Source organism: Marmota flaviventris, chromosome 18 (assembly GCF_047511675.1).
Source record: "Marmota flaviventris isolate mMarFla1 chromosome 18, mMarFla1.hap1, whole genome shotgun sequence".
In the NCBI taxonomy this organism is placed as follows: Eukaryota; Metazoa; Chordata; class Mammalia; order Rodentia; family Sciuridae; genus Marmota; species Marmota flaviventris.
In genome coordinates this window covers 16,530,596-16,546,305 of record NC_092515.1, presented here as the reverse complement: position 1 = coordinate 16,546,305, position 15,710 = coordinate 16,530,596, and the positions used below count along the sequence as shown (strand labels likewise).

At 38.8% G+C, this 15,710-nt stretch overlaps 1 protein-coding gene, 1 long non-coding RNA gene and 1 pseudogene across 2 annotated transcripts in view; 1 reads left to right on the top strand and 2 right to left on the bottom strand.

Annotated features, from left to right (window-relative positions):
- Positions 1 to 10: 10 nt before the first annotated feature.
- On the bottom strand, positions 11 to 1,493 carry LOC139702793 (uncharacterized). Its single transcript, XR_011705372.1, has 3 exons — positions 1,407 to 1,493; positions 854 to 968; positions 11 to 238 (listed from the first exon to the last, which is right to left on the bottom strand). It is a non-coding gene; the product is annotated as an uncharacterized lncRNA (long non-coding RNA).
- LOC114097381 (zinc finger protein 14 homolog) overlaps positions 1,477 to 15,710 on the top strand; it is a 97,970-nt gene continuing 83,736 nt past the window's right edge. Inside the window, exons 1-4 of the mRNA XM_027941307.3 lie at positions 1,477 to 1,813; positions 10,171 to 10,233; positions 14,192 to 14,318; positions 14,537 to 14,632. Coding sequence (XP_027797108.1) covers positions 10,225 to 10,233; positions 14,192 to 14,318; positions 14,537 to 14,632 — 232 coding nt within the window. The 5' untranslated portion in view covers positions 1,477 to 1,813; positions 10,171 to 10,224. The remainder of the gene's footprint in view (positions 1,814 to 10,170; positions 10,234 to 14,191; positions 14,319 to 14,536; positions 14,633 to 15,710) is intronic.
- LOC114097419 (chromobox protein homolog 3-like) lies at positions 5,060 to 5,895 on the bottom strand (annotated as a pseudogene).

Below are 15,710 nucleotides of genomic sequence, written 5' to 3'. Positions count from 1 at the left end.
GAGAAAAAGGAAAAAGAAGGTTTATTGGAGGAGAAGGAGAAAACACGGGGGACTCCTGTCCCCAAGGCTATGATTGGCTCCATCAGGAGGAACAGGGAGGGGTTTAAAGAAAGTCTTTAAGGGTTACATTCCAGGTGTGCTCTGGTAGGGGGGGTCCCAGGGAGTCCTGATGGTGTTAGGATTCACTTGTTCATTTGGGAGATATTCACTTCCCAGATTCTCAGCAGACATTTCCTTCCTGTAGTGGGTGTGTTCAAGGGCACTTAACCAGGGGAAGAAAAAGAGTCTCCCTAATCTTGTTAGGAACGGGGAGAGGGAGGGGAGAAGAGACAAAGAGAAAAAAAGTTCTTTTAAAAAATAAGCCTTCGAGCAAGAAGGACTATATTCAGAAGGTGAAGGTGAAAGGAAAGTGACCACAACACTCAGAGCGACCAAGAGATCTTTATTGCAACAGTGCAAAAGAGAGAGAAAGAAAGAGCGGGGAAAGAAGAAAGAGGGGGGTAGAAGAGAGAGAGAGAGAGAAGGAGGAGGAGGAGGAGGAGGAGGAGGAGGAGGAGGAGGAGGAGAGGAGAGGAGAGAGTGAGAGGGAGAGCAAAAGCAAGAGAAGAAAGAGAGAGCAAGAGAGAGAGACAAAGGGATAAGAGCAATAGAGAAGGGCCCGGCAGGAGGGAGTTTTTTATAGCCCAAATCTAATGGGGTTTTGGTCTGCAAGCTGCCTTATTGGCAACAGTGATTGGATCATACAGTAATGTCTGCGTTTAGGCAGATGGGGCAGGGGCTAGATGTGGGTTTCCATTGCACCAGACGCGTGAGGGTCCAGTGTTCAGCCTTGAGTGGGGTTAGGTGTTCAGACCTGAGCAGGTGATAAAGGACCAGACAGCGGGGCGGGGTTTTAGTGCGTGGGTTATCCTGCAGCTAACATTCCTTCAGCCTGCCTTGCAAACAACATAGTTCAGCCTGTCCTGCACCTAAAAAAAGGGATCACTATTACAGTACTGCACCCCAGGAAATCCGTGTCCGAGTACCTCCTAGGCCCACTAGCCTTCCCAGGCATCAGTCACCAGGGAGTGGCAAAGCAGAGGCTAATCTCTTGAGATGAATTTTTTTTTTGGGGGGGGGGGCGGGGGGTGGAAACCGGGGATTGAACTCAGGACCACTCGACTGGTAAGCCACATCCCCAGCCCTATTTTGTATTTTATTTAGAGACAGGGTCTCTAAATAAAATACAAAGTTGCTTAGCGCCTCGCTGAATTGCTGGTGCGAGGTCTGAATTTTGATCCTCCTGCCTCCGCCTCCCAAGCCGCTGGGATAACTCGCCCAGCCTGAGGTAACTTTTGAATGGTGCGCCCACAGCCTCTGCCCTGCTCCGAACTACATTTCCCAGAAGGCTCAGCGGTGAGAATTACCTTCCTAGGCAAACTTGCCCTCCTCTTCCTGAGGCTCTCCGGTTCCTACCAATAGTAAGGAAGGGGCGGAAAGTAAAACCATGTCAAACGCACTGGAGCGGCCTTCTTTGGGAGCCGGGGTTGGAGGCTGATCCAGGACTCAGGCCTTCGCAGTGTGTTTCAATAAAGTGTGCAATCCTTTCTGGTGGCCGCAGCTAATCGCTGACAGGAATCCTGAAACACGGAACCACCTTGTCCACCTCTGGTTACCTTTCTAACTGCGTTTCCCAGAGCACTACTCGGCATGACCTCCTTCTCGCGGGAATTCAGCCTTAAAGTCACGCGCTGGCGGGATCCTGGGGGCTTCACCAGCAGTTAATCCAGTGCTGTGGAGTGTTTTACTGCCTGGAAAGCTTGGGAGGCCTGAGGTGAGATCTCCAGAGGAGGGCGGGGCTGGAGCCGAGGCTTGTCTTTGTGCCGCGGAGGAGTTGAGGTTGAAATTGTGTGGCTGTTATAATGTGTGTGGTAGTTTCTGAAGAAGGATCGTGTGGTCTTAACAGACTGTTGAGTATTTCCGTCTAATGGTCACACGGAGTGGAGAACCTGCTGCGTGTGGGAGAGACATTAGGACCGCGCGCGGCATTGTGTGCGGATCCTGGGCGCTCGTGACTGGCTGGGCGTTTCGGAGTTGTCTCCTCTGTGGTGTATGATTGTGTGACGTTGTGGGCACGTGCAGCAAGTTACAGGTGGGAATACAGATGCAGACTGTGTGGTTGTAGTTGTGTGTGTGCATGTGGTTAGTGTGGGATTTTGACTGTGTCCAGGGTACAGGTGAATCGTGTGTGTGACCGCAGTTGTAACTTTGAGCTTCTTCTTGGTAAATGTGCGGTTGTGCCTGTAGGACCTTTTGAGATTCTGGGTGTGTGTGGCCTGTGGTTTTGAGAGTGGGTTTCCTGGAACTGAATGGTACCTTAAAGCAATATACTCTAGTTTTAGGACTTAATACGCATGTAATCATGAAATCCTTTGTCTTTTATTATATTTATTTATTTGTTCAAATGTTTTTAAGAATATTTCATATTAGATACAATAGTTCATTCAGTTTTTTTCTTTTTTCTTTTTAAAATATACTGCACTTATTCATCCCTGCTAATAATGGAGGATATTTGAGTTATTTCTAGTTTTTTATTTTATAAATAATGCTGCTGTTTTCATACTCTAGGCCAGAAGCTTGACTCTTGGGAATCCAACAACTCAGGTCTAGCCACACACCCCAAAAAACAAAAGGAAAAGGTAATGGAGAAAATCATGAAAGCAACTTTAATCAGTGTAGCTACACTGAGAAGACAAGGGGACCGGTGTCCTTTGCCCTGTCTTTAAGGGGCTGACAGTGACTTTGACGTTTTATAAAAAGGTAAATAAGGGCAAGGTTTGAGAGTTAGATAACTGGAGGCTTTCAACAGTTGACAGAGCATGTGGTCTTGACCAGACATGGTCTGGTCCATCATTATCCCAGGACAAGGCAGAACCTTATCTAAAATATGAGAGTTACTGTTTCACGTGGAGGGGAGCTAACTTCAATTCATCACAATATATGTATTGATCAGACCCTGTTCCTGGATCCAAGGTTACCACAAGCAAAGGAGATGGATGTGAAATCGAAACAGAGATGCCAAGTCTTTAATCCTACTTTTAGCCACCCATTGGATATTTGCAGGCAAAAGTAAAGAGTTTAAATCCTTGTTACACTACCACTAACATTCTTTTACATAGGGTCACACATGCTTGTTCACCAGAGGAATTGCTTCATCAAACGATATTTTGCACTTTACCAAATGGTGCAAAATATATACCAAAGTGAATGCACACATTTACACTTGCACAGAAATGTTTAAAACATCTTATTGCTCTGTTTTCCCATCAAAACACGGTTAAAGCTATGTTTAAAAAATAATTTTTAAAATTTTTATGAGTAGATATATAGTAAATTGCGTAAATTTTTTAAAGGAATATTTATTGACCATTGTTCAGTAGTACTTACAATAAACTAAATAATATACATTTGGGTAACATTCTGATTACTACAAAGTTATTTTCTTGGCTTGTGTTGAACCAGTAATCCAAATACTGAAAAGACTGAACCTACCTACATGTAAGGAATGATTTGGGATAGAGAAAAAATATGCAAGTCAATAATTTAAATTAAAAATTTTGTCACTCATTTATGTGAGCAGGTTGTAAATTGCCAGCATCTCTAGTCATCTGATCAGGTTTCCATGAGCCAAATCTAAGACATTCCATGAATTATAACCTTTTATTACATAGATTTCAACTTTAAAAAAGGAATGGCTAATTAAAAGAACCCTTAAAATGTCTGCTTAAGTCTTGGTAATTAAGACAAACTAGGATTTGTCTAGTTTACTTGTCTGGGTGCCCAAGTTGTTGAGTAATAGTATTTTTTCCTTTCAAGAATTTTGCAAATAAAACTGTTGCATTTATGTTACTATAGATGTAGATTTAATGTGGCTTTTTCTTTTCTTTTTTTAATGTTTAATTTAGTTCTTCCTCTTTTTTTGGTACCAGGGATTGAACTTGGGGGCACTCAACCACTGAGCCACATCCCCAGCCCATTTTTTTGTATTTATTTAAAGACAGGGTCTCACTGAGTTACTAAGCACCTCACCTTTGTTAAGGTTGGCTTTGAACTTGAGATCCTCCTGACTCAGCCTCTGGAGCTGCTAGGATTACGGGTGAGTGCCACCATGCCTGGCTTATGCCACCATGCCTGGCTTGTGCCATCACACCTGGCTTATTTATTTTCCTTTTTTTATTGGCACATTATAATAATACATAACAGTTGGATTTTTAAAATTTGTTCTAATTAGTTACAGATGACAGTAGAATGCATTTTGACACATTGTACAGAAATGGAGCACAACTTCTCAATCCTCTGGCTGTACATGTTGCAGAGTCACATCAGTAAGTGTAATCATACATATTTAGGGTAAAAGTAATGTCTGTCTCATTCTACCATCCTTCCCATCCCCACAGCCCCACCTTGTGGCTACTTTTAATTATCCAATTTAAACTATCCAGTTAACTATAGAATCATTTATTTAACCTGAAGGGTTATGGTTTCAGGAAAAATTTCAATTTAACTTGAAGTGACTTATTTCTTAGGTTGCACAGAATGATGGAATCTCAGGAACATGGGTTTACCACCCATGGTTTTTGTTTTGGTGAATGTTTTAAAAAATAAAAACCATCCGTTATGTAAGTATTTTATGTATGCATGTGCATGTGTATACGCACGCACACACAAAAACAAAAACCCCAAAATGGTCCTTAAGCATATGAGTTAAAAACAAGTTCTGAGTAATGACTATGGAAAATTTCCCCAACTTTTAGAAAAGCATAGGAAATATACCATCATATCAAATGTTCTTTCCTGATAAAGGATGCGACTAAAGAAAGTTTTTTGTTCAAAGTAACTAGTGCTATTGATGCAAAACAAAAAAAAATAAAATAAAACCCAACAACTACCCCAATACTACTTTCAAAACCAATATATCAAATTTGATTTTCATTAGAATGTAGTTATTTTTTCATACTAGTAAAGCAAAAACCAAAACCCATATTTTATGTATTACACATATGAAAAACAATACAAACAATTATTGAGCTTCATCTTCTGGACAAGAATGTCAAGTTAGTCTCTCTTAATAAAAAAGCAATTATAATTTGAGGACACTTCATATTTGCCTCTTTTGCCAGCACCAGGGCTATCTCATCTGAATCTTTCCATTTCATGAGAAACATCAGTTCTCCACTGCTGTCTGTGGGACCAGTTATTTGCTCAGGATCAAGACCTCGGGCAAAGCCTCTTGGTTTGTCAGTGGTTTCTCTTTTCTTTTTGGCTTGCTATCATCAGATTCATTGTCAGGTAAAGATTTTTTGGGGGGTGTGCTGGGGTAGCATGCTCGTCTAGCATGCGTGAGTCACTGGGTTCGATTCTCAGCACCACATAAAAATAAAATAAAGACATTGTGTCCACCTAAAAATCTTAAAAATAAATATTTTTTAAAAAGATCTTTTTTGGTACCATTTTTTCTTTACAAGCTTTTTTTTATATTTATTTTTTAGTTGTAATTTGATACAATACCTTTATTTTGTTTATTTATATGTGGTGTTGAAGATTGAACCCAGGACCTTGCATGCACTGGGCAGGCACTCCACCACTGAGCCAAAACCCCAGCCCCTCTTTACAAGCTTTTTGAGAATTAAGAAATGCATCAATTCTGGACAATCTAAATTTTCTTCAGGTTCCCAAGTATTGTCAGCATCTCTAAATCTCTTCCACTTCAGAAAATAATTCCCTCTTTCCATTTATGATACATCAATCTAGTACTTTTCCTATTACAAATTCTTCAGTCTCTTCCTGTCAATTTGTTTTACTCTTTCCATTTTGTTTCTTTCCCAATTTTTGCAATGTAGTTTTATTGGAGAACATTTTTTAAATTGCAGACTTAAAGAGCTATCTTTCACCACCAATGCTCCAGGTCTTGGACCTCTGCACCTCCGCATAAATGTTTTTTACATTGGTGCTTAACAATCTCTTAGATCAATGTTAAGAACTTTGCCAAGATCCCACATGGGTCCCTTGTGATGCCTCTTCTGTCATTTCTCATTTACAATCACTCTTCAGAATTCTGTCACCAGTAGGTTTTTGTTTTTTATTTGATACTAAGGAATGAACCCAGGAGCACTTTACCACTGAGCTACATACCCTACATACTCAGCCCTTTTTATTTTTTATAATATTTTTAGTTGTTGATGAATCTTTTATTTTATTTTATATGTGGTGCTGAGAATCGAACCCAGTGCCTCACACATGCTAGGCAAGTGCTCTACCACTGAGCCACAACCTCAGACCATACTCAGCCCTTTTTAAATCTTGAGACAGGGTCTTGCTAAGTTGCAGATACTGATCTCAAACTTGTAATCCTCCTGCTTCAGCCTGCCCTTTATATCTGTTATGAAGAAGATTTTGAACAATATTGGCCAGTTATTTGATAGACTTTTTTCCTTTCTTTCTTTTGTTTTTAATTATTGCATACTTCAGCTTGTGGCCTGAAAGTCAAAACCCTTTGAGATAAAAACATTTCTGTTCAATAGCTGGCTCCTGAAATCCTGGACATTTTTCATATTAGAGGCAGGTTAAAAACTAAACTATTTTCTTATAAACCTGTTTCCTTTTTGAAGTAATATTTCTTGTTCTGCTTATCACTGGCGATGTTTGCTGGGCTTGTCTACCGATATTTGATCATTTGCTTTTTATCTGTGACATAAAAGATGATCTGAGGATTGGAGTGAAATCTATAAACTGACTAGCCCAGAGTCTAGCTCTTGACAGCCATTCAGTTAATAGAAGGAAAATTGCAGTCTTCCATCCAAAAGGCAAAACATTCAATAGATTGTAAGAATAGAAAGTTCTACCTGGTTGAGGTGACTTGTGCCTGTAATCCCAGCAGCACAAGAGACTGTGGCAGGAGGATCTTAAGCTCAAACCAGCTTTGGCAATTTAGCAAAGCCCTAAGCAACTTAGCAAGGCCTTGTCTCAAAATAAAACATAAAAAGGGCAGGGGAAGTGGCTCACTGGTTAAGTGCCCCTGAGTTCAATCCCTGGTACCAAAAAAAAAAAAAAAGAACTAATTTTTAGGGGAAGGCTATACATAAGTATACATAATTTCTCTTTCAGTTATAAATAACAGAAAAATCAAAATGAAAACACCCTAAACAGTAAAGACTTTAAATATAATACAGGAATTGTTTTCTATTGCTACTACAAATAATTACCATGGGTCTAAAGTCAGTGGGCACAGCATTCATCACTTGAGTCTTCTACTCAGAGCCTCCCTACTAAAATCAAGGTATCAGTTGGACTGTCCTCTCATTCGGAGGCTCTTGGGAAGGTTTGTTTTCAAGTTCATCCAGGTTGTTAGAAGAATTTAGGTCCTAGAGGTTCTAGGACCAAGGTTCCCATTTCCTTGATATGGTCCCCTTCATCTTCAAGACAACAGCAGATTGAATTGTTTTCATCCTTCTAATGGGATGCTTTTTTCAATTTAGGCTCATCCTTCATATTTCCTCATGGTTAAACTTAAGACTATGCATTTTTGGCAAAAGATCACTGAAATGGTGGTGTTCTTCTCAATGTGTTGTATCAGAGTTATGTGATATTATATTTTGGTATTAATAGTGTTTCTTGGGGCTGGGGTTGTGGCTCAGCGGTAGAGCGCTTGCCTAGGACATGTAAAGCACTGGGTTCGATCTTAAGCACCACATAAAAATAAACAAATAAAATAAAGGTATTGGGCCCAACACAATTTTTAAAATTAGTGTTTTAAAAAATTTTTTTAAAAAGTGTTTCTTTGATCACTTGATAAAATCACTGCTATTACCATTGTCTTAAGTAATATCTTGTGGGGAGACAGACACTTCAGGACTGTGCAAAAATCTTATTTCTCATCATGTTTTTGCCTATTAATTTTATCCTCAATTTATGAATCTTATCTATAAGAACACCATGATATTTGACTAATGGTGATTTCTATCAGTCCTACATTTAATCTGAATTTTACTATAAGGAAGGACTGTCTCTTCCTCATGTATATTTAATTATTTATGGACTCTTAGATATATATTTTATTTTATTCTATGAGTTTTATTCCATTATTATCATTATTCATTTTGCTGCCCAGAGTTTAGCCCATTTTGGCCATTAGGAGTTACTTAAGTTTGATCCTGTGTCCTTTCAATGCATTTTTTAAAAATGAGCATCTTACTTTCTAGCACCATTCACTATTCAGAACTTATCTGGTATTTTCCCTCTTCCAGCCCTGAAATCAGCAATTTCTTCACGGACCCCTAGTTTCTTTTATCGGAGAATGAATTTATAAACCAAGATCTGGGCACTTGGTGTGCCACTGCTGGATTTCAGTCATCAGAAAGATATATATATATATATATAAATTTTGCTACATGCATTTATATCTGGTATACATATATATGTGTTTACATATATATGTTTGCACATTATATATGTATTTGTTGTTCTTGTTCTAGAGATTTAAACCTAGAGCACTTTACCACTGATCCCTTTTTATTCTTCTTTTTTGGTGGGTGGAAGGGAAGTTGTACCAGGGATTGAATTCAGAGGCACTCAACCACCTGAGCCACATCCCCAGCCCTTGTTTTGTATTTTATTTAGAGACAGGGTCTCACTGAATTGCTTAGCACCTTGCTTTTGCTGAGGCTGGCTTTGAACTTGTAATCCTTCTGCCTCAGCCTCCTGAGCCTCTGGGATTACAGGCATGTGCTTCCATGCCTGGCTTTGTTGTTCTTTTTGATACAAGGTCTCTGCTAAATTGCTTAAGACCTAGTTAAGTTACTGGGGCTGGCCATGATTCTCCTACCTCAGCCTCCTGAACTTCTGGGATTATAGGCATGTACCACCACACCCAGCTGTTTATATATTTTAAAACTACAGATTCGGGCTGGGGATATGGCTCAAGTGGTAGCGTGCTCGCCTGGCATGCGTGTGGCCTGGGTTTGATCCTCAGCACCACATACAAACAAAGATGTTGTGTCCACCGAAAACTAAAAATATTTTTAAAATTCTCTCTTAAAAAAAAAAAAACTTAAAAAAAAAACTACAAATTCAAACCCATACCTTCAATTCCAATTTAAAAATCACAAGTTTCTGTCAAGAACAGTAGAGTATCTGAAATTTGACCCTGCATGTCAGGTAACAAGTTAGTATGACACAGTTTCACAGATGTTGGCAGAAGATATGGGACTTTTGGGTCAGCAATATTATTTTGTTTGCTTTTCTGGGTTTCAATTATCGTGAGTGTGTGTGTGTGTGTGTGTGTGTGTGTGTGTGTGTTGCTAGGGATTAAACCCAGGGCTTTGTGCATGCAAGGCAAGCACTCTACCAACTGAGCTGTATCCCCAGCCCTATGGGTTTCAATTATCTTAAATCAAGACCTGTTATCCCGCAAATCCTCTTAAACTATGTAGGATTATTTTTTCTTGTTAGGACTTGGGACCTAATCATACTAACCAAGCTTACTGAAAACTGTTTTTTTTTTAATGTGTATTTATTTTTTATTAGTTTTTTTAATTTGTTTTAATTAGTTACACATGACAGTTGAAAACTGTTGACTTACTTTAAGTAATTAACCATTCAGAATTTACATAGGATACAAGTAAAATGATACACACACAGGATATATATTATAGCATTGTTTATTATAGTGAAAGACTGGAAATAACCAAAGGATCATTGACTACAGATGAGTTGAAAAATTGAGATATGTTTATTCAATGAAATGCAATGTGATTATGAAGACAATTACATATCATAATATGTACTGGTTGGGATTCATTTTAAGATATATGAATTCCAACCAGTAAAAATAGCAATGTCTATAATAGTATGTATAATATACTACAATTAGAGAAAAAGAATTTTATATCCTTGTATATGTGTATGTTTGCATGTACACAAACATATATTCTTTAGGCCATCTTTATCTTGCTGAAATCCTCCTGTTGGAGTCCAAATATAACTGTCTCTTGGGAGTTGGGGGTGATAGGAGATTTGCCCATTCTTCTCATTGATAGCTCTCAAATGTTTGTGTGGGGTGAATAGAGGGGAGATTATCATTCTGGGAGCTTTGAGGCAAGTGGGATCTCATGTCTCTCCTTTTGCCTTTCCCAGCTCTACCGCTTTCCAAAAGAGGAACCCAGAGGTCTTTCAACAAATATCAAAGCCATGGCTCAGGTGAGATGCTATTTCCTGTTGCTCAGATAGAAACGTTTTTACCTCTAGCACATAGGAACATTTGCTTTCTTATCTTGGTGCTTTTTATTGTTTTTTAAAAACTCCTTTTAGACAGTCTCATTGTAAGTAGTGCCAAAGTGTTCTTACTCTTCTATAAAAGAAAGGGTCTTTAGTAGGCCAGTTTAAAATTTTTTCCATTGTTGGTAATAGTTATAGAAAAAAGAAATGGCTACATAATCTTGTTTAATTTTTATACTCTTAAGTTGTAGGTAACTGTTAGGCATCCATGTTTCTCTAAAGAACTTTTAATCAGAATTTTTTTAAAAAATTTAATATTTATTTTTTAGTTATAAGTGAACACAATGTCTTTATTTTACTTTATATGATGCTAAGGATTGAACCCAGTGCCTCATGCATGCCAGGCGAGCGCTCTCCCTCTGAGCCACAATCCCAGCCCCTTAAACAGAATTTTAAAATGGAATTTTCATCAGAAAATGGTTTATCAATCATTCTTTTTATAGTTTGAGCTATAGATAGACACAGTATTTTTTATTTTTTATTTATTTATTTTTATGTGGTGCCAAAGATCGAACCCAGGGCCTCACACTGTGTGGGAAGTGCAAAACCCCAACTCCTCATCATTCTTTTAGTTGAAAAATTATTTAATGTAAAAACAGTCTGACTGGGTTGGGGTTGTGGCTCATCTGTAGAGCGCTCGCCTAGCACACGCGAGGCTCTGGGTTCAATCCTCAGCACCACAAAAAATAAAATAAAGATATTGTGTCCATCTACAACTAAAAAATAAATATTAAAAAATAAAAAAAGAGTCTGACCCAAAGCCAGGCGCAGTAGTAAGTGCTTGTAGTTCCAGCTACTTGGGAGGCTGAGGCAGGAAGATCACTTTAGAATAGGAGTTCAAGATTAGTCTGGGAAACAGTGAAATCCTGTCTCTTTAACAACAACAAAAGTCTGACCTAGATCAGGTTTAATGTTTTTTACATTGGTTATCAGTTTCCCCTTTCAGGAGCTGAGCTCCATTTCCTCCTAAACAATCCAGTACCCTTTATAGTTGCCTCCTTTTGCTGGGGTGGGAGTGGGGGGGGGCGGGTAATAGGATTAAACTCAGGGGCACTCGATCACTGAGCCACATCCCCAGCCCAGTTTTATATTTTTAAATTTAGAGACAGGGTCTCACTGAGTTGCTTAGTGCCTCGCTTTTGCTGAGGCTAGCTTTGAACTCATGATCCTCCTGCCTCAGCCTCCCAATCTGCTGGGATTACAGGTGTGCACTACTGTGCCCGGGTACAGTTTCCCCCTTTTTAAAACAATGTTTACATGCTCCCTTACTAAGTGCTCCAGCATTTCCTATCTCCAACTTCTTCCACAAATCCTGATAGTACAGAAATATGTTCCTCATATTGAATTAATCTAATTTGCCTGGACACTTGAATGGGAAAGAAGTGAGTAACTAGGGCACATAGAGAGAAGCACTAATTATCTCCACAAACCTTGGTTTTCCAGTAAGAATTTTTGTAATGGTTTTGTTCAACTTCAGTCTTAGTACATGGCAAGATCCCCTGGTTTATGAGATTTTTAGGTTTGGGAAAATAACTGCTGATTGATTAAAGCTCTAATACTCCAGTATGCGTCCATGAGATACCGATATCAAGTGGGACGTGGTAGCACATGGTTGTTATCCCAGCTACTTGGGAGGTAGAAACAAGAGGATCACAATTTCAAGGCCAGCCTCAGCAACCTAGCAAACCCTGTTTCAAAATAAAAAATAAAAAGGGCTGAGAATGTAGCTCAGTGATCTAGCGCCTCTGAGTCAGTCCCCAGTACTGGAGGGAAAAATTGATAATACCATTATGTTAATCTGGATCATCCACCATCATTTTTCTATAACTCAGGAACAATTGGACAGTGGATGGTTAATTTTTAATTGAAGGCAAAAAAAGTTAATATTTATATCCTTACAATAGAATATTATTCAGTGAGAAATTAAAATTGGACAGTGGATGGTTAATATCAAGCCATTGTCAAGGAGGTCTTTAAAGATCACTTCTGGCCTAAATTTTTAATTGAAGGCAAAAAAAGTTAATATTTATATCCTTACGATAGAATTCAGTGAGAAATAAATATACTTATAAAAAGCATTTATTGTAACAGTTCTTATGATAGTAGCATCAGGATGAATTAGTCTTAAATTATATGCAAATTTAATTTTCTAAAAATATTTTTAAAGCCATTTACATATGTTTTCAAGTGAAGTAAAACTCTTCCAGTCCTGTCCCATCTGCATTTAACTTTTTGTTTGTTTATTTGTTTCTTTGGTATGAGAGATTGAATCCAGGGGCACTTACCCACAGAGACACATCCCCAGCCCTTTGTAATATATTATTTAGAGACAGGGTCTTGCTAAGTTGCTTAGGGCCTCACTAAGTTGCTGAGACTGGCTTTGAACTTGAGATCCTCCTACCTCAGCCTCCTGAGCCACTGGGATTACAGACATGTGTCACTGTGCCCAACTTCAACTCTTGAATATGGTTTAATTGCTGTCTTTTGATAAATTTGTTTTATTAATGATCCCTCGATTCACTTCAAAATAAAAAGGGACATCATATTCCCATATTTTACCTTTCATTTTTCCTGACTCTGTTAAGGAAAAACAGAGTCAGGAAAAAAGCCTGTAATGTTATCATGGCTTTAAATATCATTCTCACTGGGCATAGTGGCACATGCCTGTAATCCCAGTGGCTCTGGAGGCTGAGGCAAGAGGATCACAAGTTCAAAGCCAGCCTTAGCAACTTAGTGAGACCCTAAGGAATTTAGCAAGACCCTATATCAGAATAAAAAATAAAAAGGATTGGGGATGTGGCTCAGTGGTAGAGTGTCCCTAAGTTCAATCTCTGGTACCAAAAAAGAAAAAATTATTCTCTATCAAGCCATCTCATGGCTTTATTTTAATATACTCTTTCATTTTCCCTGGGGTTAATTGTTTCTTCTACTACTTGTTTAGTTGTTTGTGTTATAGCTAAGAATTCCCAGTATTGTTGCCACATGCCACAGTCAATAACACAGGAACACATCAGTTCCCTTTGAACATAGAAACTTCTTCCCTATTCCATTGTCTCCTACTCCCATCTGATCTGGTTATTCTCTAGACCTGTGACACAGCTTTCCTAAGACTTTCCTTTTATCACTTTCCCTGGATCCCCCCCCCCATACACTCTGTCTAGTGTTCTTTACCTGTTTCCTGAATCCCATGTCATCTTTTTCAGGTTGACTCCCTCATTTTGGTGGAATATATCCTCCAGTAGTTTTCCTAGGAAATTGTATTTGAGTCCTTGTATCTCTAGAAATGTCATTTTTAAATACTCAGAACAGAGTAGATAGTTTGGTTTTAGAATTCTAGGTCAGAATTTATTTTCTCCCCCAGGATATTGAAGAATTGTTCTTATTATTTCTTGCTTTTAGAGTGTTCTTGAAAATTCCATTGACCCTCTGATTCTTAATGCCTTTTATATGACCTGCTATCCTCTGGATGCTTTTAATGTTCTGTCTTTATCCCTTATTCTGAAATTTTACTCTTACCTATTTGAGAGAAGGGGAAGAAAATGAAGATCACACAGTATTCATGATTTATTGTATGTCAGGTATCATGCAAGACATTGTGAACACAATTCCATTAATTACAATACTCATCTTGGCTGGATTTTTGTACCTTCCCACCCTTGTTCAGATGATAAAAATACCCACTAAACAGAGAGTTTTGTCTGGAGAAAATAGAATGACATGGAAGCACAATGATCCTGTTGTGCTTATTTTTTACAGTCCTCTATATGCATCCCAGATATTCATATGCTCATTGTATTTCACTTCTGCTACCTTAATCTTTTTCTCCTACACAAAACACTTCTTTTTATTAATCAAGTCATATACATGGTTGTTGTTCCAGGAGTCAGTGATGTTCAGTGATGTATCCATAGACTTCTCTCAGGAGGAGTGGGAATGCCTGACTGATGATCAGAGACATTTATACAGAGATGTGATGTTGGAGAATTACAGCAACCTGGTTTCAATGGGTAAGGACATCTGTCCATAATAATTCAGATTCTGCCCTTGAAGGTTTGTTTCCTCCAGTATGAAATGTTCTCCTACCTTTCATAGACCAGTTGGAGTCCTACATCCTTTCTTTGATCCTTCCTATAATGTCATGTCTTTCTTTACAGTGAAGGGACTAGACTTGAAATCTGAGACAATTCTCATTCTACATTTGTCTCATTATTTCGTTTGTAAGCAGGACATTCCATTTCTAAACCAAATGTGATCTCCTACTTGGAGCAAGGAAAGGAGCCCTGGTTGGTTGACAGAGAGTGGACAAGAGGCCAATGGCCAGGTAAGTGAGGCACAGCAGGTAAAGATCCAGTTGGAGAGACAGCTTCTTTGACATGCTCTCTGAGAAGCTCCCCTCAAAATCTTTAGTCCAGCTGTGCAAATGCATAAGCTTTCAAAGAAGGTTACCTTTTCCCCTTACATAACTCATTTTGTCTGCTTTTCTGCTCATTAGCCAGTACTCTCTTCCACCCTGTCTAATGATATTCCTTTCTGTCCATATTTTGGATCCAGTTTCTTCCCAGCTTCTCATCCTCTTGTATTTAGTCTTGTAAAAACTCACTGTTTCCTGAAATACATGTTTTCCTACATTGCCAAATGTCACATTCCTCATGACTAAAATACTCAGGGTCACTCCAGGTGAACTGGGCTACGTGAAATAACCACACAAAGAAAGACAAACACCTTTTTCTTTGGGTCCTGTGACCGCTCCTCTGACCTTAAGGGTCCACAGAAGAGAGAGAGAGAGAGAGAGAGAGAGAGAGAGAGAGAGAGAGAGAGAGCGCACATGCTGAACCCTTTTAATGAGAAGAAGCCATTCAAATGAGGCAAGGGGTCAAGTTTCAGGGGGTTGAGTCTAGCTTCCTGACATCTGCTGTCAGCAGGTTGACTGACATCTAGGAAGGCCACACCCAAAGGCAAAGCAAGAGAAGGGGACATACAAAGGGCATTTCCATGGAACATTCTATTCCCAAACAGGTCAAAGGGTTAGTATTACAAAGGAATAGGTGAATTTAGCTCCTGAAGACACACCTTCTATTTCCTAGGCTGGTACAATGCCTAAGTCACCAGGAAATGTAGTAATCAGTCAGAGCCTCTTGCTTCAGGATGAAGGCGTGGGTCATTCAGAGTGGCTTCCCACAACCAAATACTTATTTTCTTTAACTAATTTTTCATTTTAGATCTAGAAGCTCCAAATCTTTACTGATTCAATCATACTTTTAACCAGTATTTACTGTTTTACTAACATGTGTTGCAAAAGCAGGGGCAGGTTTGTATGTGTTAAGCTCAAGATACTAATTGGATATAGCATAAATGTCATATAGGCAATTTAATACATAAGTCGAGGTCAAATCAGGTTT